Source organism: Etheostoma spectabile, chromosome 8, assembly GCF_008692095.1.
Source record: "Etheostoma spectabile isolate EspeVRDwgs_2016 chromosome 8, UIUC_Espe_1.0, whole genome shotgun sequence".
Lineage (NCBI taxonomy): Eukaryota > Metazoa > Chordata > Actinopteri > Perciformes > Percidae > Etheostoma > Etheostoma spectabile.
The window spans coordinates 12,136,803-12,163,423 of record NC_045740.1 but is presented as its reverse complement, the minus strand read 5'-3'; the positions used below and the strand labels follow the sequence as shown (position 1 = coordinate 12,163,423).

At 40.1% G+C, this 26,621-nt stretch overlaps 1 protein-coding gene across 1 annotated transcript; it reads left to right on the top strand.

The window, feature by feature from the left end:
* The first annotated feature begins 287 nt into the window (after nt 1-287).
* On the top strand, nt 288-26,621 carry polr3b (polymerase (RNA) III (DNA directed) polypeptide B). Its single transcript, XM_032523044.1, is given in 28 exon segments — nt 288-481; nt 808-840; nt 1,774-1,830; nt 1,912-1,976; nt 2,125-2,200; nt 2,687-2,787; nt 3,090-3,181; nt 4,753-4,870; nt 5,458-5,566; nt 6,413-6,535; nt 9,575-9,691; nt 9,773-9,907; nt 10,943-11,080; nt 11,438-11,638; nt 13,105-13,267; nt 14,993-15,146; nt 15,413-15,487; nt 15,602-15,700; nt 15,797-15,924; nt 17,537-17,746; nt 17,928-18,086; nt 19,737-19,854; nt 20,002-20,148; nt 22,398-22,503; nt 23,741-23,907; nt 25,489-25,602; nt 25,718-25,891; nt 26,228-26,621. Coding segments are annotated over 28 exon segments (3,381 nt in total). The 5' UTR covers nt 288-409; the 3' UTR covers nt 26,358-26,621.

Below are 26,621 nucleotides of genomic sequence, written 5' to 3'. Positions count from 1 at the left end.
ATTGAGTGAACTGGCCCTTTCTGGCCATTTTCAGGAATAAAAAGAATACATTCACACAAAATTACAATACACAGGTGAAAAAAACAGTACTTAAAAATCCCAGTAAATGTAACCTAAGACTTACCCCAGCCTATGTAGCACATCTGTTTGTGCGATGACTTCGTATTGATCTTCACATACACTCGCAAGATAATCGCACTTACAAACATGTCTACATGCAACCACAATGATGTCTCCAGCACCACAAAATTACGAGAAACGGAACAGTTCTTTTGGTTCCGTCCACACGGACGTTTTACAGTGCAACACACGAGAGGAAAGCATGTTAAAGCGACTTCCGACGCCGTGTGTCAACACTGACAGCATGAGCAGAGTTGTATGTGTTTACTGTTAAACATTTGAAGTAACAATGGAGGTACTTGGAGGAGAGTTTTGTGACATGACTCCTCAGGAGCTGGCAGCTCCTGTCAACACTGTAGCGGTGAGTTTGGAGGAAATAAAAACTGAAAGTTTCACACCACGAGCACAGAGAAGCTAACGTGGTGGCTAGCAGCACAGAGAAACATAACACAGCTTTAGTTTCATCGTGGAGGGCTATATATGAACCTAAACTACAGCCGCTGCCACAGTGTAGTGTTACATTTATTTACATTTTGTCGGGGGAACTATTAGGTTGCAGCTTGAAAACGTTTTGACTACTCATTGCCTTAAATTACAGTTGCAGAAGAAAAGGTGGTTCATGTTTATTGTTCTCAGTGCTTCAGAGTCCAATAAAACCTGATGGGTTTTTTCCTTCTTTTTTTCCAGGAAAAATGGAAACTGTTACCAGCCTTCCTGAAGGTAACAGAACACATATATTGTTCCACCTGCTGTGTATCCCAAACATTTTGCTGAACTTCATCCTGCATCTATTCTATATACTCTGTCACCATACATGTAATTTAATAGTAAGGATTTATACTGCCTGGTTGTTGTGAAACAATGACATTAAAGATCTATTCTTTAATTTAGGGCCGGGTGTTGTTGCTAAAATCTTATATCCCAATATAGGTAATTTTATATCTTGATAAATATATATCACAATATAGCATGTTTTCTTGTAATTTAATAAATAAGTAGTCTATATGGAACAACCACATGTTAAAGCCTATTTTTATATAATCACATGGGAATAAAATACTTGACAAATGAAAGTACTGAGTATCTTCTCATTTAATTAAGAACTTTAGTGTTAAATTAAATTAACATTCATGGCTCAGAACCTAGCGTCGTCTAAATTACGTAAATATTGCCATTACGCAGTTGTGCTGTTGGTTTTTCAACATCCTGATAGAAACAATATAAACAAATATACATGATATGACATTCTTATATTGTTTTGACGGCATTAACCCTACTTTTGCCCAAACCTACTTTCATCTAGTGAATTAAAGGCGTCATGATAATACAAAAATCGCTCTATATTCTGCTCATTGTTTTGTAACCTTGCATACAATAGCCTTATACACCCCGGAACTATTAAAGGGATAGATACTAAGGTAAATGGTGTGCAAGCATGTGAGTACTGACGTTGGGTCTGGACATATGTATGCTGTTATACTATTGACCAAGAGTTGTAATAATTTGCAATTAAAACATTTTTATGTCCTGTTTTTTATCTGGTCACAAAAATTCTTCTGAGAAACTTATTGTTTCAGCACTACATACATCACAAACTGTAATTTATTCTTTAGTTTCCCTGTCATTTTGACTATTTTTCAATTTGTTTTCAAGGTGAAAGGATTGGTAAAGCAGCACATTGACTCCTTCAACTATTTCATCAATGTGGAGGTAAATCACGCTCCTAACATAAAGTGTGTGTTAAAGTTGTTAAAGCTGCGTCTTTATGTAAATATGTCTGTTTTTTTCCAGATTAAGAAAATAATGAAAGCAAACGAGAAGATCACAAGTGATGCTGATCCAATGTGGTACCTCAAGTATGTCACATGAACCCTCATCATTGGCATTAAACAACAGTAATAACTCTGATGTGTGCTGCATGTACAGTATGTTGGCCAATGACATACATGAAGCAGCTTCTGTATGTTGTTCTGACTTGAAAATACTTTTATGTTATCTTTTCAGATACCTCAATATTTACGTTGGCATGCCTGATGTTGAAGAAAGCTTCAACGTAACCAGACCAGTGTCTCCTCATGAGGTTAGCTCAGTTTGTTGCGTAATAAAGAAAACATTATGAACCATTGTTGGCAGTAAATGTTGTGGAGCTGTAGCTCAACATGTTTTTTAATAGAGACAGTTGTTTTGTTTTTTACTAGCAACAATTTGTCAATTAACACAAAATTAATCGCCAATAATTTTCATAAATGAGGAATTAAAAATTCCTAATACTTTCTGGTTATAGCTTTTCTAATGTGAGAATTTTTTACATGATTATTAATTAAATATTTTGTTTTTTGACAGTTGATCAGACAAAAAAAAAAAGCAATGTGTCGACATCTCTCTTGTGGTTTTACAGTACAATGCAAAGGTTTAGCAATTTGACATTTCATGGATGAGTTTATTGCTTCAAATAAAAAAAAATCACTCATTTCAGTAATTAATTAGTTTTAGCCCTAATAGGGATATTTGGTATGCATTCAACCATTCAAAAGAAATCAATCGTTCCTGTGTGCTTCTTCCACAGTGTCGTCTCAGAGACATGACATACTCGGCTCCCATCACAGTGGACATTGAGTACACCCGTGGCAGTCAGAGAATCATCCGCAATGCACTGCCCATCGGAAGGTATCAGAGTTTGTCTTTGTGTCCCACAGTGTCACATCCTGCACAGGTGACCTCCGTAGTTGAAACTTTACAAGGCTAAAAGCCATTTCACGTCTTGATCAGGGAACATGCTGCTGTACTTTCACTTATCTTAACTACTACCTGTTTAGTTTTTTCAGAGAGCCTTGGTGATGAAAGTAAAACTGTTTTTTAATAGGTTTTTCCATTATGGCAACAAAGCATCCATATGCATTAGAATTTGATTACATATAAAGTAGTCTTATTTATATTGTTGTTAATGTATTCAACTCTGCTTTTCTCAGGATGCCAATCATGCTGCGAAGCTCAAACTGTGTTCTCACTGGAAAGACGCCCATGGAGGTTTCTAAACTCAATGAATGTCCTCTGGATCCAGGTGCATAAAGGATAACACTGAATGAGAGCAATAATACAGTCTAACTAGAAAATTCCGCAGAAATTTTATCAGTGTGCCTGCTATTGGGGCCCATCCACACACACACACACAATGGAAACGTCAGTTAGGAGTCAGTTGGTCAACATGGCCGCCAGGAAACAGGGTCATGATAGGGGTGTGTGTCTGAGCCGTTTTCAATGTGTTGTATTGGCAGTTGGTTCCCTAGCGTGAAAACTTTAAGTCTGATAGACTCCATAGTTACATGACTGCGACCGGAACAAGATTCCCTACATTTTGACCAACTATGATGTCTAAAGAGTTAAAACTGGAGGAGAGAGAGACATTTGTTTGTTTCAGAGCATCGTCCTGCAGCCCCTCCCTCTGTCCTCTCAGTATCAGAACCTGTTGCTATGGTGATTTCGTCAGAGAGGGAGCCAGATTTATTTTCCAATGTCTATATCTGCAGTTGGTGAGCCTAGCGCGAAAAGTTTTAGTCCGATAGACTCCATAGTTACATGTTTGCGATCGGCACAAGATTCCCTACATTTTGACCAACAAGGATGTCTAAAGAGTTAAAACTGGAGGAGAAAGAGCAATTTGTTTGGGGAAATAAATCATTGAATTTTCCTCCGGGTGCATGGTTTTGTCATGGTTTCTCGCGGCAGTTGGTAGATCACAGCCAACAATTTAAGTTCGACAGACTCCATAGTTACATGTCTGCGACCGGAACAAGATTCTCTACATTTTGACCAATAATAAAGTCTGGAGACTAAAAATTGGAGGAGAGAGAGCATTTTGTTTGAGAAACTTCCAGAGATCCGTACCGCAGCCCCACACTCTGTCCCCCACTCTAGCTCTGAACATTCCGCCACATACACACACATTGGAAAATCTGAGACGATCTGAAAACGGGACGAAACGTAAACGAGGATTTGGGAGAAACCGTGCTTGATATCTGAACGCCCATTCAGCCCAATAAACACCAAAGTCTTGTCTTCGGTTTAAACTTTTAATCATGTTTCTACGTTAAAGTATGGCGATGCAGCACGGTCCCAAAGAGGGGGAGTTTTGAACGATGTTGAGCAATTTCCTGAACATTTCCCATTCAAGTCAATGAGAGATTTTGGCCGTATTTTTGCCGATTTCGGTAAAACCACGCGGCAAATCTGGTTGAAACTACATAGCACACCATTCCCGATCAATACCCACATGTCAGTGTAATGTGTTGCGCGTGTTGGCAACGCTTTGGGACTAGTAGCGAGACGAAATTTGGCGGAAGATGGAGAATAAGAAATAATAATAATAATAATAAGTATGGGCAATAATAATCATTGTGCCGATTGCTGCTTATGCAGCACATCGGCACACTGAATTACTATCAATTCATTTCACTTACTTTGTTAGTTTATTAAACAAGGGCCATGCAAGAGTTGGTTGAGCCAGAGTTAGCTATAAAGCTAATTTAGCATCTGCCGTCCAAAACAAGGAATACAAATAATTAAAAGCGAAACAGTTTGCAAAATGTACAAAGAATACATCAATCATGATTGGTATCTTATATTTCTTCACAGGGGGTTATTTCATTGTGAAAGGTCAGGAAAAAGTTATTCTGATCCAAGAGCAGCTGTCCAAGAATCGAATCATTGTGGAGCAGGACAGGAAGGGAGCAGTCGGAGCCTCGGTTACCAGGTACAGTAACAACATAACCACTAACCATTTAGTCACCGACAGATTCAATGAAAGGAACTTTCTTCAGTGATCTGATTGGTCATTGGTTGAGGTTAACCTGTAGCCATGCAGCGTAGGTCACCATGGTGATCCTCCCTGTTCCAGGAAAAAGTGCTGGGCTTTAAAACCCATTTGACATACTGGCCAAACAGAATTACAACTTTCTGTAGTCTGTCTGCTCTATTGGCCACACAGTGCGGAAGCAGTGCTCAAGATTGGGGTAATCTTTTGCAAATTAAAAAACTGAGCAACTTTCATAGCAGCTTCGTGATACAAGCCCCTGGAGCGACTTAAATGCCTTGTGGCGTTTTCTGTACGTATTTAGGGCTTCTCACCAAAACCCATAGTGTTTATATTTGAGGTCTGACAAATTTGTTGATTGTATTTCTTCCTCAGAAAACATTTGCAAAGCCAGTTTTATTTTTAGCAATCTGCATTGTTTACATCCGTGTCTGTTGAACAGTGGAACAATGTAAAGCTTTTCACTTACTATGTCAAACCTTCTGTTGCTTCATCTGCTCTGATTAGTTTTTTGTCTTTAATCCTAGCTCCACTCATGAGAAGAAAAGCAGAACTAATATGATTGTCAAACAAGGCAGATTCTACCTAAAGCACAACACGCTGTCAGAGGATGCCCCAATTGCCATCATATTCAAGGTAAAAGAGTTGTTGATGGTTATAACGACTCAGCTAATGGATACTAAGAAATCCAATAGGGGGTGCTAGGAGACAGCTAGATGATTTTAAATGAGGTTATTTATTTCTCTGATGTTGTTGCCTCAGAGGCTGAAGCAAAATCTTCTGTTTCCAAAGTAACTTTATCTAATTAGATAATTTCATATTTTTCACTCTGTTTTTCCTACAACCTCCTGAATTGTATTTAATAGAGGATTTCACACAACATAAATAATACATTTGTATGTAGTGAGAGGTTTTGATGCAGGTTAGTGTGTAGTTAGAAGTCAGTAATTGCGGTAATTCTTCACCAGATTCATTTTTTAATGTGTCGCCCTTTGTTCTTAATGAAAATGTCAGTTAGCCAGCTGGCATCATTAACTTCTTTTCCCTCTGAGGACAAATCTCTCCAAACATGTCATCTTGTGAGCGTCGAGTGTTTGGAGCTGAAGTCATAATCCACAGGACACAGTTTGCAAGCTTGCTCTATTTGCTTTGCGCTTGTATATTCTGGGTGACTTCTTCCCCATCCCTCTCCGTGTTTTGCTGCAGAAACAATCTCAGATCCAATGTGGGACAGACAAATCAGTTCCCACAGCTTCACATTTCCATAAGCAAATGTCAGACTACCTTATGACTCCCAGTTTACCTCTCCCTCCCTGTACGCACACTTCTTCTCCTCATACGCCTCCAGTTACTATTTGCAGAATGTCTAATGTGTGTGCATTTCACCTCACTGATAAAGTCATTAGTTGGTTACATACATTTAATATTTAAAATGTATTAAAATTATTCACACCACACATTCTTTGCTGGTCATTTACGTAGGGTATGGGTGTAGAGAGTGACCAGGAGATAGTGCAGATGATCGGTACAGAGGAGCACGTCATGGCCAGCTTCGCCCCGAGCCTGGAGGAATGTCAGAAGGCCCAGATCTTCACACAGACTCAGGTACCTCAGTGTCCATGTGTGCCAGAGCTGGATTCTTATGGTTGAAATTATTATTACAAAGTATAGTAATACTGATTTTACACATGCTAGTCTCTTTATTATTATTTCTTTTTAAAGAAATAATAATCCTCAGGAGGAAATAAAAATATCATCGACACCAATATTACACCATATTTGTAAATCCACATAAAAAGAGAATTTGAGCACCTCCCGAGGCTTACTAGTCTACTCTGTGAGTAGTAGACAAAAATAAACTGACAAGAAAACAAGAAGAAAAATGAAAAGTGCATGATTAAAAAAATAAACTCAGTGAGTAGAACAGGTACCCTTCTGGAATAAAACCACTCAGGCTAAGGTTTCCCGTACATTTTCATCTATGGAGGCCTTAGAAAACATGAGTTAAATCCCCATTTCCTAAGGATGTTGTAAGGGAAAACCCTTTGATCTCTAAATGTTTCCGTTAGCTACTTATGTATTCCCATATGCAATGTTAAAAGTAGAGATTGATTGATATAGATTTTTTTAGTGCCAATACCATTTTTTTTTTCTTTTCTTCAGCAGCTTTAACAGATTTTCAAGCCGATTTTCTTGGGCCGATACTGATTTTGATTCCTCAATTTACATCATAAAAATGTAAACCCTGCCACAATGGATTTGTTTTTGGAATCTGCTCTGCCATTTCTTTAAAAAATCTTCACAAATAACAGATCAGTGTCACTTCTGCAATCCTCTTACATTGATATCACCCAACTTATGTGTGCAATGTGCATCATATGGATGGGTGCACTGCATATGGTTAACTGTACAAGGGTAAAAGGCTTTCATCAACATCTAAAAATATATCGGCTGGCCGATAAAGTTGGTCTATCACTAGTTAAAAGGTCCTTAGTAACAATTTCCCTCAGAGTGAAGCAATGAGGCTTTATGCAAAACTCCTCAATTAACCCCTAAACTTCGGGAAATATTTTGCATAAGGGACAAACTTAAGTCTGAAACTTAAGGTAATTTATGCAACAAGACACAGAACTTTAAGGTTTCCCTAATAATAATATTCAGTTCACTATACATTCAAAAATCCCATTAAACAAATGAGGCGCAAGCTTTTTATCAAGGTTTTCTCAGCCTAAACTTGAACTTTTAACAGACCATCTGTGGCACTAAATGTGTGTGTGGAGTTTGAGGGGCGTGGGCATTTACTAGACAGGGATGGTCTCGTTAATAGATGCAATAGAATTTTTTAACTTGCCCCATGCAGGAACTAAGCATCAGGATATCTTGGCCTCTTCTGCATTGATATAGGTCTGTTTGAATCTCTCTTTAACCAAAAAAGAAATACAGATGAGAAGATTGATACCACTTTAATATATGTATGGTCAATAGGAACTTACAGACAATGTTTACGTTACTGCATGCTCAGAATAAATATTTTGGAATCAATAATTTATAGAATTTTAACAATTAATTGACCACCCCTGAAAGTCAATACACAATGATATGAAATTATCAGCCAGCCTTAATGTGCCCATTGACTCTGTCTGAAGAGCAGGAAGTTGTTGTTCAGACACAGGAACAAGCAGCTCCTGTCTTTGGACAGAAGGTATTTTCTTTGTCACTCTGGGATCAGATAAATAAGGTTTTGTCTTACATCCACTCAAGTAATGCTTTGGGTGGTTTATTCAGGAGGCCTGCGTGTTTTCTTTGACATCTACAGATGAATGCAATCGGCCAATTTGTTTTTCATAAAGATTATGTTGTTAGAGGAACCACTGATGCATTGATGAGGCCATATTTTCCTCCTAGCAACCGGTCTGCACACCTCTCATGTTCCTCTGTCTGCCAGCCTCCATGATGTCTTTTCATGGTATTCATTGGTCATTGTATTGTGCACAATGAGGCCTAAATCTATATAATTAAAGGCAGATAAGGCTTAAGAAACATTGTTATCAGATTATGATAAGTAATCTGCCTAAACCAAATTTGACTGTCATGTCTTTTTTTCCACTGATATATACTTAGAAATCAGATATGATGATGCATGATTTCATCAAATTATATATTTTTTTAATTTCTCTGAATTGGACATAACTTGTTTTCTACACATTACACAGTAGGGTATATATATATATATATATATATATATATATATATATATATATGATAATATTTATATAATGCATTGTGAAGGGCAGAGTGGTGGTCTTGCAAAAAGTCTTCAGCCTCATTAACCTTTGACCTTTTCTATAGTTAGTATAGGGCTCCAGAGGAACTCTGAGTCAGGTGTGTGTGTGTGTGTGTGTGTGTGTGGTGTGTGTGGTGTGTTTGTGTGTGTGTGTGTTGTGTGTGTGTGTGTGTGTGTGTGTTTGTGTGTGTGTGTGTGTGTGTGTGTGTTGTGTGTGTGTTTCTGTTTCGCTTGACCTCCCACAAGCCTGATACATGTGTTTTTATGTGCTCTTTCAAAATTACGCAGATGCTAATCATTTTACAATAACATTAGCTGCAAACACTAAATAAAAAAAACTAAAAACCTTGTTGCATGTCCTCCCCCTTTCTCTCTTTATATATGTCTACTGTCTGCTACTATCTATCTACTGAAAGTTTCCATCAAAATCAAATCATGTTCACTTTTTTCTTCCTTTGAGCCAATATTTCCTGAGCTTAATTTAATTTTAGATTATATTTTACAACGCAAAATTGTTTGTTCAACACAGATGCATCGACTTGTTGCATATTTTGTTTAAAACTAGGGCTGTCAATTACTTAAGTTACGATACTTGCGTCACTGCTTTATTGCTTCATTATATCGCAAACTACTGAGCGGCCCAAGGCCCAAATGACAGAACGCACGTGTGTTAACCGTGTGTTAACACGTTTATTTTTTTTTATTTTTTATATACCTCAATCTAAGGAATCAAAAATGTTTATTGGTATCATATGTATTTGAAATCAGGTATCACATCTGCTCTAATATCTATACATTTTCAAACACACTCAGCTCTCCTGCTCCTTGACCTGTGCTGTATCTGCTGCTCTGTGTTTCAGGCTCTGAGGTACCTTGGGAATAAAGTGCGAAGACAGCGCATGTGGGGAGGCCCCAAGAAGACCAAGATGGAGGAGGCCAGAGAGCTTTTGGCATCTCTTATCCTCACACATGTGCCGGTTTGTTAACCAACCAAAAAGAATCATGGATTGTACTCAGTATATTCAATAAAGTATAGTCATTTTGTGCTTTTTCTGTAGGTCAAAGAGTTTAACTTTCGGGCTAAGTGTATCTACCTGGCTGTGATGGTTCGTAGGGTGATCCTAGCTCAGGGGGACAACAGGGTGGACGATAGAGATTACTATGGCAACAAACGTCTGGAGTTGGCTGGACAGGTAAGCCTCTATGCACCATGTGGTCTCATTTACTGCTTGAATTATGCCAGATTTAATCCCCATTCACATCAGTCTTATTAATTTCCTTACGACAAAATTCTCCCCCCCCTTAATTCCTTTATTTTTAATTTTTCAACTTCAACAGGAATTTTAAAATTTCCAAGTTCGTTCTCTTTGAAAAAGGCCCCCTTTTTAAAGGGTGTTATCGAAAAAAGGTTTTTTTCTACCTTTTTTTTACCAAAAGGCCCTCGAAACAACGCTTTGTTTTTAATAAAAAAAAAAAAATTAGAAAAAACAACTAATGCGCTTGCTTCTTTTGTGTGAAAGATCACAGCAATGGAAAGAAACTGCGCTGCTCCCCCTGATCTCTCCCGCTCTTTTTTCCGCCTCCCTTTTTTTAATAAGCCCTATTATTTTTTGTCACTTTTTTTCCCTGTTTTGTTTTCACCCCCTCCCCCTGTATTTCAGCCTGGCTTTGTCAGGAGAGAATAGCATGGCACCAAAAACCAAAGGGTGAAGCTGGGATTTTTCAGCACCGGGCAAGAATTGCTGCCTTTACTGGAGCTTGAGCTCTCCGCAGGGGCCGCTCTGAAAAGAATACTCGTCTTAGGCCTTTATTTTTTCCCGCCCCCCCCAAAATCTCTGTGAGGGCGGGGATAAAAGGGGCGCAAACCCTCTTTTAATAGGGGCTTACACACTAACAAAAGCCGCAAACCCTCCTCTCCAATTATGGTTCCCTGACATTCAACTATTGGGGCCCGGCGCGCAAGGAAGCTTATTTCTTTTAATTTTTAACACCTGCCGTTTTTTTTGATATTTCTAAAGCCCCGGGGGGGGGGGGTTGTAAAGGTGGGCCCCCTGCGCCGGCGAGGGACAGGCCTGGATGGGGGCCAGGTCGGCTATCATGGGCCGGCACACCTGGTTTAAATTCTCTGTAACACCCACGCTGATTAACGGAACAATGTGGGGTGCCGTTGATCGAGAGTCCACTAAATGTCAAAATTTGTATTACTGAGATTTCCTTTGTCCTTTCTACTCCTTCTCTGCTGTTTGAAGACTGTTTTAAAAATTTTAACTGAACTAAAAAAAATCCTGACCAATATCCCAAACAAAACGTCATTTGTTGGTAAGCACACCAGGATCAATCACCAACGCAGGCAATGCCTATCCCCGGGGAGTTTGTCGTCAGACCATAACTTTAAAAATAAAAATAGAAAAAGGCCCCCTCCCCAATGGCTTGGTTTTAAAAAACCATTCCAACAAACAAATCCCCTGAAATATCTTTTTAGCAAAAAACAGGTCCTTGTCACTGCTTTTGGCAGTGTTTTGGAATTCCGACTCCTTTTTTTCAAATGATATCTGGGTCCCCTGGTCTTCTACGAAGTAAAGCTTTTTTGGAAAAAAGAAGGGGTTTCATTGGTATATTTTTTTACAAAACCCAAAAAATAAATTTTCTACTTGAGTTTACTAATAAAAACTTTTTTGTAATAATAGGAGGGGTATAAAGAAAAGTAACTTTTCTGTTCACAGGGCAACTGGTCTCTGAAGAGATTCAAGATGGATCGTCAGGGTGTCACCCAGGTTCTGTCTCGTCTCTCCTTTATTTCGGCTCTTGGCATGATGACCAGGATCTCCTCCCAGTTTGAGAAGACCAGGAAAGTCAGCGGGCCGCGCTCCCTTCAGCCATCACAGTGGGGCATGCTGTGTCCGTCTGACACCCCTGAGGGAGAGGTGAGTGATCTTCAGCAGCCACACCCGTTTCTGCTTGTTATACTTACACCGCCTCTGTGGGTATGCAAACAGTTATTGATGTTGAATATCTGAAAAATGCTGAAATCAGAGTTAAAAGTACTGTATGCATGGAGCAGAACCCCATTCCCTCAAGCATGTGTGTGCAAAATTATTTCTTAATTCTGCAAGTGTCATATGTATGTTGTGATGATAATTGCTGTTCAAAATGTGAGTGTGCAAGCATATTTTAGCAATTAAGGCTGAAACTAGTGATGACTTCCATTATTCATTACGCTATTTGTTATTTCTTGAGTACACATGCAGCACACCTGTGTATTCGCTAAATTTACCCACCTGCTGGCAACATACAGGTTGCATTACATTTTCTTTTTCGGTCAACACCATATTTAATTTGTGAAAAATTCCTCAGATGACATTAGTTTTCTTGTAAAAGATAAAGCACTGCTTAGTCAGTACCCTGGTTGTAGACTACATCCAGAAAGAAGGAATATGAGTGTGAGCTTGCAGAGCAAATATATCTGCTATATATCTGCTTTGAAATTTCAGTTTATTAGCATTTATTAAAATCCATTGGACCTTCAAGGTTGAGAAGATTTTATGTGTTCATATGTTTTTCACTCCTGTGATACTTTAAGACTACAAGCTATCTTTTAAAAAGAGAAACAGGGAAGGACGTTATTAACAGGTAGGCCCATACAGAGCTGAAATTAGCCACATGTTAACAAATGTCATTGAATGTCAATTAAAGATTGTTTTAGATTGATTTTGTGTGGTTTTCATAAAAGCCCGAAGTGCAGTATTCTTGTTTCATGCTTAACGTTATTTGGTTTAAATACCTTCTATATAAAAGGACTTAGACTTCTCTTTAGTCATTAATCCTTTTGGGATGACTCCCGTCAGAAAATTGAAATTTCCAGCATCTGTTTTAGCAAGAAATACAGTATAGAAGACAGTAGAAGAAGAAGAAGAAGAACAACAACAACAACAACAACATCATCAACATTCGTCTATAAAAGGACATTAGCCATAAATTATCAGTCAAAAGTGTCAGTGTACATCCAGGTGTGTGTGTATTGTCTTCTCTGCCTTATTTCCTCCTCCCCCCAAGTGTTGAGTTGTACAATCTGATGGCATGAGGGAAAAAGGAGTCCTTGAGTCTGTTGGTCCTACTCTTGGGAATGAGCAACCTTCCACTGAACAGGCTCCTCTGGGTGCTGATGACGGTGTGCAGGGGTGGCTGGCATTGTCAATAATGTCCAGCAGTTTGTCCAGTGTCCTCCTCTCTGCCTCCGTCACCAGTGAGTCCACCTTCATGCCGACCACAGAGCCGGCCCGGCTGATTAGTTTATCCAGCCTGGAGGTGTCCTCCTTGGATATGCTGCCCCCCCCAGCACACCACAATATAATATATGTACGTGGTTTATATTAGTGATTTTGGTTCGTAGGCTTGTGGTCTGGTGAAGAACTTGGCTCTGATGACCCACATCACCACCGACATGGAGGACGGTCCGATCATCAAACTGGCCTTCAATCTGGGAGTTGAAGACGTTAACCTGCTGTGTGGAGAGGAGCTCTCATACCCAAGCGTCTTCCTCGTCTTCCTCAATGGTAAAACCCCTCCGCACCATTGCAGCCTTATAAATAAATAAACACAAAGAGAATTAGCAGTGCATGCCGTTGCTTTAGATCACTTGAAAAGAAAGTTTAATCCTCCCTGTTTTGAATGCATTGCTTATGAACGGGAGAAAATTCTGTTTAGTTTATAGAAAGCAATTTTGTATTTTGCAGGGAGGCTGATAAGTCATTAATTTCATGGCAGCAGTGGGTATTATTCTTCAGTCAGAACTTGGCCCCTTAATTACTGTATATGTTTGTCTCTCCACTGATAACTGTCAAATTATATTAGCTGCCATACCATTTAATTAGTTGGTAGCAGCAGGTGTCAAAGCCCTTCAGAGTGTGTTCACTGCAAATGTGCCCTCACACAGAGGCAGAGCACAGTGTCTCCTCTGTTCTCCAGTCATTTGTCTGTCAGACGTGATATGAACCAACCCCTGCAGGCAGCCTGAGCTCTGCTTTCACCAGTCATGGAGGTTCAGAGTACACTACTGTATACGCAAGCTGTTTCTCTTTTTATTTCCATTTAAAGTTTGTGGATGTGAGGTTTTTGTCTCAGAATTTAACCCAAATGTATGATGTAGTCAATGTTTATTACTCCCATCTTATCTTTAATCATCTGCAGCAAGTTTTATACTCATTATGGAAGTGCTGAAACAATTACTCAGTTGGTCAATTGACAGTAATTGCAATGTTGATCAGCAATCATTTGAGTTCTTTTTCAAGAAAATATGCCAAACATTTCCATGTTCCAGTAGTTCTGAACGGCACTGATATTGTTCCCTGCGCAGAGCCGTATGGTCAGGGCGAGCTGTAAGTGTATTGAGAGGGGACCCCTGTTAACTGCGTTCTGTATTTACTCACAGTTAACACATTAAATAATAATCCCTAACTATCTTTTTTTGCCAAGGCAATACACCATGGCACAAAAAAACAATTTCTGACAATTTCTTTCGGCAGTATCATTTTGTAAATGTACATTATTAGCCGTACACATTTACAAAATGATACTGCCAAACGTGCATGTTTGTACATGTCCGATGTACAGTATAATAAGTATAAAAAATACAAGTTTTTCGTCAGGTTGCCCAGCACTATCTTCCAGCCTCTTAAATGTCATAATTTGCTGCTTTTCTTTTTCTTAAATAATGGCAAACACAATATCTTTGCATTTCAGACTTTGGTCAGACAAAACAGGTCATTTGAATACATCACACTGCTGGGAAATTCTGATAGTTTACAGACAAAATGATTAATTGAGAAAATAATGGACAAATTAATAATTTACATAAAAAAATCATTAGTTGCAACCTTACTTTAGACACAAACTGAGAACATCTGACAATTATTAAACAAAGAAGTTGGCATCAGTTTGTTTACTCTCAAAGACTACTGGCTGCAGACACAAATTAATGGAAATTAGTGACGACATTGTTAACTACAGAGCCAAAGAGTTTTCCCAGCTAAACACATCAGTCTTCTCACCCAACTCCTGTTAAGGACACAAATGTAATTCCCAAAATGTTCCTTTAATCAAAGCTGAATCATTTTAAACACTGTTACCTGGGTACAGGACTTACTCACGTCCAGGTTGCAGTACAAAATATATCTTAATGTCCGAGACTGATGCCAGTGTGTACTCTGAGAGGTGATAGTGGGTGACAGCACTTGAGTGTTTCTGTGGTTATGTAAATATGTATATGTGCATGTCAACAGGTAACATTCTCGGTGTGATTCGAGATCATCCCAAACTGGTCAGCACCTTCAGACTGATGCGCAGGGCAGGTTTCATCAATGAGTTTGTGTCCATCTCCACCAACTTGACCGACCGCTGCGTCTACATCTCTTCTGATGGAGGACGGCTCTGCAGGTGGAGTAGTTTAAACCTGGACTTAAATACAAGACATACAAAAAGCATGACAATTAAAAGCTATAGCCCACCCTTTGTAAAGAAAAATCGTACAACACTGTAGTACAGCTAGTTCTTTGTATGACACGTTATTCAAATTTTCTAACACTGGAAATTTGAGTTAATTGCTGTTATAGTCTTAATTGCTTTATTACAAAGACTATGTAAAAATTCTCTCATTAGTAGTTTGATGGTGTTCTGCTTTGGTCTGTGTTGTTCTCCTTCAGGCCGTACATCATAGTTAAGAGGGGACAGCCCATGGTGAAAAACAAACACATGGAAGATCTGTCACAGGGCTACAGGTGAGGCCCGGGAGTCCAGAGAAGTTTTTAAGAGCATATTTGTTTGCAGATAATTATGAAAGAAACAAATGTTTTTTGTTTTTTTAAATAACTTAAACACTTTTCTTGACCTAGAACTTTTGAAGACTTTCTGCACGAGGGCCTGGTGGAGTACCTGGATGTCAATGAAGAGAATGACTGTCACATCGCTCTTTATGAACACATGATTAGCAAGTGAGTGGCACATGACTCACCTGACACACTTAGAAAATAGAAAACATTCAACATGCTTGTTTCACTGCCTCTTTTATTTATTTTTTATTTCTATAGAGACACAACACACTTGGAGATCGAGCCCTTCACTCTGCTCGGGGTGTGCGCTGGCCTCATTCCTTACCCCCACCACAACCAGTCACCCAGAAACACATACCAGTGTGCTATGGGCAAGCAGGCCATGGGTAAGACACAGCAGAAGAAGAGCAGGTAGCTTCAGTCCGCAGGCAGGTCATTAAACTGTAAAGATCTCAAATCCTTTCTCAAACATCCTCCACACAGATGCAGTGTTTACTTCTGTGCATGCATACAGACAAACACAGATACTGAAAGTAATTTAATCTTACATCAAGACTATTCTTAAGCCTCTTAAATCTGCTGGTTTAGAGTTTTATTTGCACAAGTTTAAAATCATACAAAAAGACATTAGAATAACAAACACTATAGATACAAGCAGCCTGCTGGTTTGTCTTCCCCAAAACTCTGGTCTTGCTCTACTTCTTGTCAGAATACATTTGTTTGTGTGATTGAGTGTTTTTGTGTCTGTCTGTCTGTGTATTGCTGTGGTGTGTGTGTGTGTGTGTGTGTGTGTGTGTGTGTGTGTGTGTGTGCGTGTGCGTGTGCGTGCGTGCGTCGCTCTGTGTGTTTGTGTCTGTGTGTGGACATCAAACATGGGGCGCTTGCGTAGGTTCTCTTTTGTGCTATGTGTGTGCAGAGGCCCTTTCCCTGCCAGTCACCCAGAGTGTCATTAGCAATTCATTGTGTCTGCTCTGGCTGTGCTCAGGGGGTCAGTGTGCTCAGCTGCGAAAGACCACAGAGTGCGCACCCACATTTCCTTGGTAACCAAAACTTCCCCAAACTGCCCTGCTAACATTCGTAAGAGCCACGGTCACCCCCGCCCCACAGCTTTACCTCCAGCCGTCCCTTCCTCCCCTCCCCCCATTATTACAGAAACACTGACTGGAACTATATTTGGCCCAATATCCTCTGCCTTGTCAGTTTTGTGTGATCAGTCCTATACATGTGCAAATCTGGCTGTGTGGCTCGGGCCTATTATCAGAGACTCTGTGCTTGTAGCCTGATTGTGAAGTAATAGCATCTGACAAATGTCAAGGCTTCCAGGAAGACCAGGCTTTATGCCATTACTCACCCCCGTTCTTCCAATCCGCTGCTCTGAGATGGTGCTAACCAGACCCAGCCCCAACCCACCCAACAGGAGCATTAAACACCTATAAGCCGCTAATAATTGATTTACAGACACTTATAAACATTGTGTGCATTGAGACTGGGACACAGGGATGTAACACATTTAGTAAACACTAAGAAGAGAGTGCGTAGTCTCACATTGCCAGGCCTATCTGCACAGCGCTGTGCAGTAAGGTTTGGTTAAACATAATTTGCTCTTACCAATGTATCACCGTATGTACTTCGTCCACAGCAATCCCACCAATCTGTCCCAAAATCTTTCAGTTAGATAGTAAATGCTGTAAACATATTCTTTGTACATCCATCATTTCCTGAAAGAACCAAGCAGGCCTTCTTTTTTGCACGATCCAAATTTCCTTCAAAAGTTGCAATTTTTAGCATATGGCTTGCTAGTTAGTTTTTGTTTCCCTTTTCAAAGGGATTTTGAGAACAGCAACACTGAGAGAGCAGAAGGTGAGCGATGAAGACTTACATCGCTCCGGATGGCAGGCTTTATCCTGGAAATATGCTTATGTTCATCCAAACTAAAGAGTGAGTTACAGAAGTAAATTATTTATGCAAGCATTCATCTCTCATGTCTCTTTTCTTCAGGTACTATTGGCTACAATCAGAGGAACCGTATCGACACTCTGATGTACTTGCTCGCATACCCTCAGAAACCCATGGTCAAAACCAAAACCATCGAGCTGATTGACTTTGAGAAGCTGCCCGCTGGTCAGAACGCCACCGTGGCCGTGATGAGCTACAGTGGCTACGACATTGAGGACGCTCTGATCCTCAACAAAGCCTCGCTTGACAGAGGTGAGAGCTGTTTGTCTGAGAATGACAGGAAGCGTGTTGTCAGTCTGACAGGATTTTAGCATTTTTATCAAAATTTTTAATTGGCTTTTACTTCAAGGCTTATATTACAACATGTTTGCGTCTTAACAACCTGTTTAGGTTGCTGCCACTTAGAAATCCTAATCTCTATGTTTCCTTCCAGGATTTGGCCGGTGCCTTGTCTATAAAAATGCCAAGTGCACGCTCCGGCGTTACACCAACCAGACCTTTGACAAGGTAATGGGGCCCATGCTGGATGCTGTCACACGAAAGCCCATCTGGAGGCACAGCATCCTGGATGCTGATGGCATCTGCTCCCCCGGTGAGTACCAGTCCCAGCATACCTTGCTGCTCTTTACCAGACTACTGCTCCAACAAATGTGACCAACTGTGTCATTAATAATTTGGATTCAATGTTCATTCTTTTACAGATTGTCAAGTTACTTTGCTGACATTATCTGGTTATTAATGTTTAACTCAGTGAGCAGTGGAACTCAGTTTTTCAAGTGTTTGAATGCGCTCCACTCATACTGTAGTGTTCTGTCTTACAGCATACTGTTGCATTACAGGTAATTCAACCAAAATAATACTATAAAAATGAAGAAGTGAAACCATGATAACATCTTCTAATTAATTGTTGATTAATGTAGCGTTATAGTTAAAAAAAAAACAAAAAAATTTATAGTACTTTATTGGTTGATTTTATGCAAGGCTGCATAAACAGAATAGGTCACAATTAAAGGTTCACCGTTTTACCGGTAAAGAAAGGAGCCTTTAGTCTCCATTTGTTGGGGTCTTAAACATATCTCAGTCTAGTACTGATTAATGACTTTACAACATTAGCAGAGTATCCGGCTTTCTTTATCACAGCTTGAGTTTGTGTCTACATACACACACCACAACCCAGTGAAAGACACTGTCATTGTGCAGAGAATTAATTAGAACACTTAATGTGCTTGCCTACATTCACTTGTTTGAAAGTAAATAAAGGACGTTTTCATGTGCATACTAAGAATTATAATATTGCATTTACAGGTAATGCACAGGTAGTCTTGCATTGCCAGACCTATCTCCACAGCACTATGTCAGTGCTCGGGTATGGTCTAGCTGCACCAGTTAACCATTCGGGATAGGTGAAAAAAATTCTCTGACTTGCTTGTATTTCTTTATACCAATCACAATAATCTTGGGCTGTGCTTAGTTACAAATGCAGTGGTGTCCTTGCAAAATAGATAGGGAGATAACCGAAGGCATGCGATCATAGCTGCCCATGCCTGTGTGTGTTTTTTTTAAAGAAAATAAACTAAAGACCTTTTTGTGATGGGATCACACCAGGCGCAACACATAATTGGGCCAGTGACGTAATGTGCGGGGGCCCCTTCCCTACGCCCTTGCTCGGACCACACCAATTTTCTAACTCAGCCCTCCTTTTGATCTCAACCTGTAAGGTTTTGTGACTACCTTCCACGGTTGTCGGGCCAGGGGTCTGAAGTTGGGGGCCCAAGACTTTTGCTCTGACAACATCCATTTTGATCACGCCTACACATCTGTAAAGTTCCGTGACTGCATCCTGCATGGTTGCAACAGTATCACAGTGATAAAATCAGGCCGCAGACATATAAACACCTGGTAAAACACTCTGCCTCGGTTGTAGTTTCTGCTACAGTATGTGTCTCCAGGTTGAAAACAATACCTGCATCACTGTCATGGCTGGTAATAAGTCTAATTCACAAACATGGAGTTTGTGTGAAGGGAGAGGCCGTCAGTCTGTGCTTGTCTTTTCTGTTTGTCATTCAGAACTGACAGATTTTAGACTGTACTATCTGTGACTGTTTTGGTTTCAGAAAGTAAAATAATTCCTTCTGAAAAGGAGTGTGGGGTAAAAGTTAAATCAAATAAGAGCATGTAAAAGCCTGGGCAGGCCATCCTTAAACTTTGGTAAACTGTGCGATATATCTTGTGTGTGGTACAGGTGAGAAAGTAGAGAACAAGCAGGTGTTGGTGAACAAGTCCATGCCGACTGTCACCCAAACACCACTGGAGGGCAGTACCCTGCCAGGCCAGCCCCAGTACAGAGACGTGCCCATCAGGTGAGTGCGCTGCAGCTGCCAACACCTCACCCACCCACCCACCTTGCTCTTGACCTACCTGTTCAATTTCTGTATGTAAAAAAAAAAAAAAATATATATATATATATATATATATATATATATAAAATCACATTTTTCTTTCTGCAGCTATAAGGGCTCAACAGACTCATACATTGAGAAGGTTATGATCTCATCCAACGCTGAAGATGCTTTCCTCATCAAGATCCTCTTAAGGCAGACCAGGAGACCAGAGATCGGAGACAAGTTCAGCAGTCGGCACGGACAGAAAGGTGTCAACCTCATCACTGTCACACCATATTCTTTTTGAAAGAGCAGCATGTTGAGCTCAAACCTAAATGTGCAAACTAAAAGAGGACTGCATTAATATTCACCGCTTTGAACCCCAAATTTGAGCCTGTCATGAAAGATTGTAAATGATAGTGGGAAAAAACTTTGGTCGTCTCTGTGCTGGAACATTTGTTGAGTCAAGTCCCAGTAGCTGTTGCACTGTCACTGCCCCCCTGTTCTCATCTTTCAAGAGCTCTTTTCAATTAATTGGCTCTTTGTCCTGTGCCAGACTATGCAAATTTATTACACCCCAGCAGTTTTCTACTGCTACTGGAGAAAAAGTGTTTACAACCTCCATTGTTTTGCGGCACCTCCCCTATAGAGGGCTTGTATGATGTTTTAATCAAAAAGCTAACTGGCGCCATGCATAATTTACTCTCCTCATTAACGCAGTGGCCACTGGGCGGTCAGCTCTGGATGGGACAATGTCTTCTGTCTCAGATAGTGACGAAGAGAGAAGGGTCGCCAGGGGGTTAGCTGGTGATCTGGATGGAAACCCCCAGATGTGCTACTGATTTACGGCTTTTTAATCAGAGCTCTTTGCTGGCATGTTAAGGTGTTCACAGCTACTTTAGAATCAACAGATGTTTTTTAAACCAAGTTTATACCCCAGTGGGGTTGTTTATGTATGTACAATTTACCACATTTTATTGTTTTACAAATATTTCAAACTGTATCCTACATTTTTATTATTTTTTTTGAGAAGTAGCTGCAGCAATAGATCTCCCAGCTACTCATGGCTAGTCTCATAAGTCCTGGTCAGCAGAGCAGAATAAGTTAATCATTTACACACACACACATACACAGCTGTGGAGATGGGGGAGAAGGTGGAGGGGTTGTCAGTAGTAGGGGCCCATTGTGCGAGCCGCCAGCGTGGGGCTGTATGAGCTGTGATGGAGGGCTCTGGACCCTTGCTGTTGTCTTGCCTTTCTCTGCTGATTTCATGCCTCTTTTATCATTCACTTTCACACAAAACAAACAACACAGAGGATGTCTGCTATGGGAACTAGTGTCTCTCTCTCTCTCTCTCTCTCTCTCTCTCTCTCTCTCTCTCTCTCTCTCTCTCTCCTCTCTCCTCCTCTCTCTCTCTCTCTGAGGTCTTTCCAATCACCTTTTCCTCCATTTTCCACTTTCTTTCCTCCTCCTCTCTTTCCTCCTTTATCCTGCTTTTACCCTGATATTCTAACTTTTTGTACTGCCTTTTCTTTCTTTTTATTTTCCCCTTTTACATTTTCTTCTGGCTCTGCCGTACTTGCCTTTTCTTTTCACCTTCTTCCTGCTCTTGGATGACTTTCCAGTAAATCGCTGTACTTGTCCCCAGTCAACATCCTGTTACTACATCCTGCATGGCATCAACAGTCTGCTGTGTGCCTGACTGGTCGGCTAATAGTGAATTTTTCCCACGTGCACGGATTCAATTTCTCCTCTCCCGTTGATCCCCTTCACTTCCTCTGAGTTAAACTGAAAGTCATGGATGTGTAATCCCGGTCTCCCTGTCAAGCTAAGCACCTTCCTACACTTCCTGCCCTCCTTCATTTCTCTCTTCTTTCTCTTTTTTCATTCGCAAATGGGCCTACAATATGTTTACCCTAGCTAGGGAAGAGTGCTTCGGCCCCTCAGCAAACATTTGCACTCACACTTAAACTCCTGGCTACCAGGGTGCTTGTCCCCCACACCATGTGAATCAAAAGAGGACCCTGTCTGTCCACATATGTATGGAAATGTCATGCTCTGCCAGTGGACCACACCAAACCTCCCTTTAGCATTACACACAACAAAATGTTTTACTAGATGTTTGCACTTTCTTTGGTCAAAGTTAGGTTGTCTAGGTTAGTGGGTAAAACTGGTTTGACTTTTTGGTTACTTTTGCTTGAGAAATAACCTAAAATTAATTACATACTTAAATATTTGGTTTAATTTTTGGTTGATTGAATCACAACTAAATGGACAAATTCTTGCAACAAAAGATAAATCCCCCGTTGTTGTCCTTCCTCTGCAATTTCTGTAAAAGTACAGTCATGCAGCTGTGTGTATAGATGTGTGCATTGACTTCAATGTTTTTCTTTTTCTCTCTCTCTGTGTCGTGTGTGTGTGTGTTGTGTGTGTGTGGTGTGTGTGTGTGTGTGTGTGTGTGTGTGTGTGTGTGTGTGTGTGTGTGTGTGTGTGTGTGTGTGTGTGTGTGTTGTGTGGTTGTGTTGTGTGTGATCTCTCATCGTTCCACAGGAGGACATGCCGTTCTGTGACACAGGCATTTGTCCAGATATTATCATGAACCCTCACGGGTATCCATCGAGAATGACGGTACGAACTGTGGAAGAACATACTGTATTTTGTTGGACTCAATCAAAAAACATTGTTTTTATTACAAATTACCTGCTCTAATTGTTATATTTTGATTGTTTTGTCCATAAAATGTCAGAAAAGAATGTAAAATGCCAATAACAATTGCAACAAAGGTGACGTATTGAAATTAGGGCTGCAACTAATGATTATTTTCATTATTTGTTAATCAGATGACTTTTTTCTAGACTAATCAATCAATCGTTTGGTCTGTAAAATGTCAGTTTTAGAAAAGCAACAAGTTATCAGATTGCAGCTGCTGGAATCAGTGTTCTGCATTTCTGTTTTAGTCAAATGGTTAATCAATAATCACAATAGTTTTCTTATAATTTTCTGTTAAATAATTAGTTGATTGAATAATCATTTCAGCTCTCATATTTTGTCTCAACATTTGTCTGATAGGTCAAATCAACCTTTATTTTGAATTTAAATTTGGTAATTTGACACCTAATCCAAAACCTGTAGAGAGTTATTTGTGGTATTTGTGAGTTCAGTCTGAATCACCTCTATCTCTGTGTTGACCGTCACTCATTCAGAAGTTTGTGTCGACTCTTTTGAGACAAAACCCTCATTATCCCTGCTGCTTTTCTCTTTGAGTTATCATTGGCTTCCAGAGCACACGTCCATTGATGCCGCTAAGCAGCAATCTTACTGTTCACAAACAGATATTTGTTGCTGTGGAGACGGCTGCCAGCAAAGCTGCCGCTTGTAGCAATGTGTTGAAGTTTTATCAAACATGCACAGTACATCTAAACCGTAATATGGTGCTGAATGTGAATGACGTGAAACTTGGCCCTGTTTCTACCTGCTTTTTGTCCTTTACACTGTAAAAACTTGAATGATCTTTACGGCTGAAGTTGTCAGTGCCAGTGTGTTTGCTCACTGTCGTCGTCATGGAAAAGACTCAGAAATGTTTGGCTCGGGAGGATGTTTCTGTGGTCTGAGAGTGAAATGAGAGTAGGTGTTTCCTTTTATGTGATGGGGGTCAGGGGTCCTCTGGGTGCGACCTCAGTAGAATTGTTGAAATCAGTCATCCTTAGACTGCTGGTCCCACCCCAAAGGGTACATGTGTAATCTAATCTCACCCAAAACATCAACATTTGTTACCAGGAAAGAGTGTAAGTCACAGAAGATGTATGTTATGAACAAAGACATTGTTACATTTGAGGACTTTTAAGAATGTGTCTGATTGTGCCAGGTGGGAAAGTTGATTGAACTGCTGGCTGGGAAGGCCGGAGTTCTGGACGGACGGTTTCACTATGGTACGGCCTTCGGAGGCAGCAAGGTGAAGGATGTATGTGAGGATCTCATTCGCTATGGATACAACTACCAGGGCAAGGACTACGTCACCTCAGGAATCACTGGGTAATAAACAGCTTATGTTTTATCCCATTGAACAAAACTCAAACATACATCCCATTACTGTTTTGTAATGGCTCTTTCTTTATAGCAAGTTTGTGAAGACCTAAAACTAGCCTGTGATCAAAAATCATGATAACAAACATATCGGATTCCTTTCTCAGGGCGATGTCATGGTTTCATGGTTATGACACCAATGTTTTGATAACTCTTCCTTGTTGGTGTCTTTAAGGAAACTGATATTGGATTCCTTAAGAGTTTGCTGCTAAAGATCAACCCTTTTTTGATTATGCTATAAATGTATTTTTATTTTATTCATAAACTACCATGGTTTTATTTCAGTTAGCCTAATAGATGGTTTGATTAGCATTGAGAAATTATCTTATGGAAAGTAACCCATGCCAATCTCTAGGTATGGTAAAAGGTATGTGATGATGTGGGGCTTTTTTAATTCCAAAGGCCAAGGGAACTTTTATCAGGATGCATATTATCCTGGATCTGCCTGCCTCTATGGGAATTTAACGTAGGGGTGGGTTTACTTATGTCTGCGTATTTTAAGGGAGAAAATGTATTTATTTACGATACATTATTCATTCACAAAGAAAATTGGTTTCCTTAAAGGTTGGATTCTTCCTATTTTTGAATTAAGGCATTAAGATCAATTTCCAAAACATGATTTTTTTATTTCTCTTTTTAGTCAACTTTATCATGGGTTCATAAATTTATGAGCAGCATTGTAGCATCTTGGCAGCCAACTGTCAAATGTAGGGTATCTGAGCTTCCCAAAGACACCTGAATGCACCATTGTCCTCACAATGTTTTCAGCATCAAGTGTTTTCAAAGGAATAGTTCAGATCTTTTCAAGTGGGGTTGTATGAGATACTTATCCATAGTTGGTGTATTACCTACAGTAAATGGCAGTCCCCACGCCCCAGTTTGGAGAAGCATGCAGGAGTCCCGACATGGAAGCTAAACGGTGTACTGCTGTGGCTTTGAAGAGAATATCGATGTATACAACGGTGTCAGTTCCCCATCATAAATGGCTGTTTGACAGCAAGTTAAAGCGGAGAAAATGTTAAATATTAAGCATACATTTAAACTGATACTGATTTTCGTTAGGTGGCTTAAATACATTTAGCTTCTGCTTCGTTTCGTTTTGTTTTTATTTCAAATGTCATCACTGTACTTCCCGTCCACAGCAGTACATTCCTAACCTTCCATGTCGGTAACTCCTGTCTGCTTCTGCATCTGGGGGTGTGCTGACCGCTGTGTACTGTACCTCATACAATCCCACTTTAAAACTTATACACTACCCCTTTAAAGCAGCCCCTGCTCCTTCCTGCATCACCACAAGCCAATAACACAACTGTATTAATAGGTGACTCCTTAAGTCTTTAAAAGATAAGAAGCAAAAGTTATAACAAACTCCAATCAGAACTTAGCAGAGCACAGAACGATTCAAACTGTTGGACCACCTTTGACTGTTTTTTATGTTAATCAATTGTATCCTAACAAAGATTTTCTGTATTGTAGTTTTGACTAGATATTTATGGTTGCATTAGCTTGATATCTATGTATATTATTCAGGGAACCTCTGGAGGCTTATATCTACTTTGGACCGGTGTATTATCAGAAACTGAAGCATATGGTGCTCGACAAAATGCATGCGAGAGCCCGAGGACCCAGAGCTGTTCTCACCAGGTAATAACAAGTCCTAATATGAAATAAATAGAAATAACAATAATAAAACAGTGTTGTCATATACCAATATCTCTGTTACTATAATGATGAAATTATGCTTCTGTCTTGCTATCAGACAGCCTACGGAGGGTCGCTCCAGAGATGGAGGTCTGCGTCTGGGCGAGATGGAACGTGACTGTCTGATTGGCTACGGAGCAAGCATGTTGCTCCTGGAGCGCCTCATGATCTCCAGTGACGCCTTTGAGGTGGACGTGTGCGGGCAGTGTGGCCTGTTGGGATACTCTGGGTGGTAAGTTGCACACTTCTGTCGTCAACTGCCAATCTGCTGATCAGTTTCTCCTGGACAACAATGTACAGGCTAACCTTCTTAGTAGGTGCCTTAAAGCTCCTTTGTGGTGGGATGCACTAACAACAGCGTAAAGAAACAGTCGTGATGTTGGTTTGTAAATATCACAGATGTCTGATGTGATCACAGGATTGGTTACAAGCTGAATTCATAAACTCTACAAAACATGGGGTGATTTTTGCCTGCTGTCTAACCCGTACTAGTCCCCAGATCTGATGGAAGTCCATTCATCATTCCACTGGTTTGTCTCCAGTTTGATTCTCACTTTCTATCTTCCAGGTGTCACTACTGTAAGTCTTCCTGTCACGTTTCCTCCCTGCGTATCCCGTATGCTTGCAAGTTGCTGTTCCAGGAGCTGCAGTCCATGAACATCATCCCCCGACTTAAACTGTCGCGCTACAACGAGTGATCAGGACAGGGACAGAAACGCAGTCTATGTGAGTGAAAGGTTTAAAGTTAGATCTACGAATAATGAAACAGATTGATTTGGAAAAGATGTTAGAGCTGTGAATGGCCAGGAAGAAACAGGCTAAAGCTTTAACAAATTTGTTTTTTGACATTTTTGGTGATGTTCCAAACCAAAACAGTGTAAAGTTTCTGATTTATGTTGATACTCTCTCACCATTATGTTTTTCTATGTGTACATAATAAACACAAAAAAAATTCTCAATCA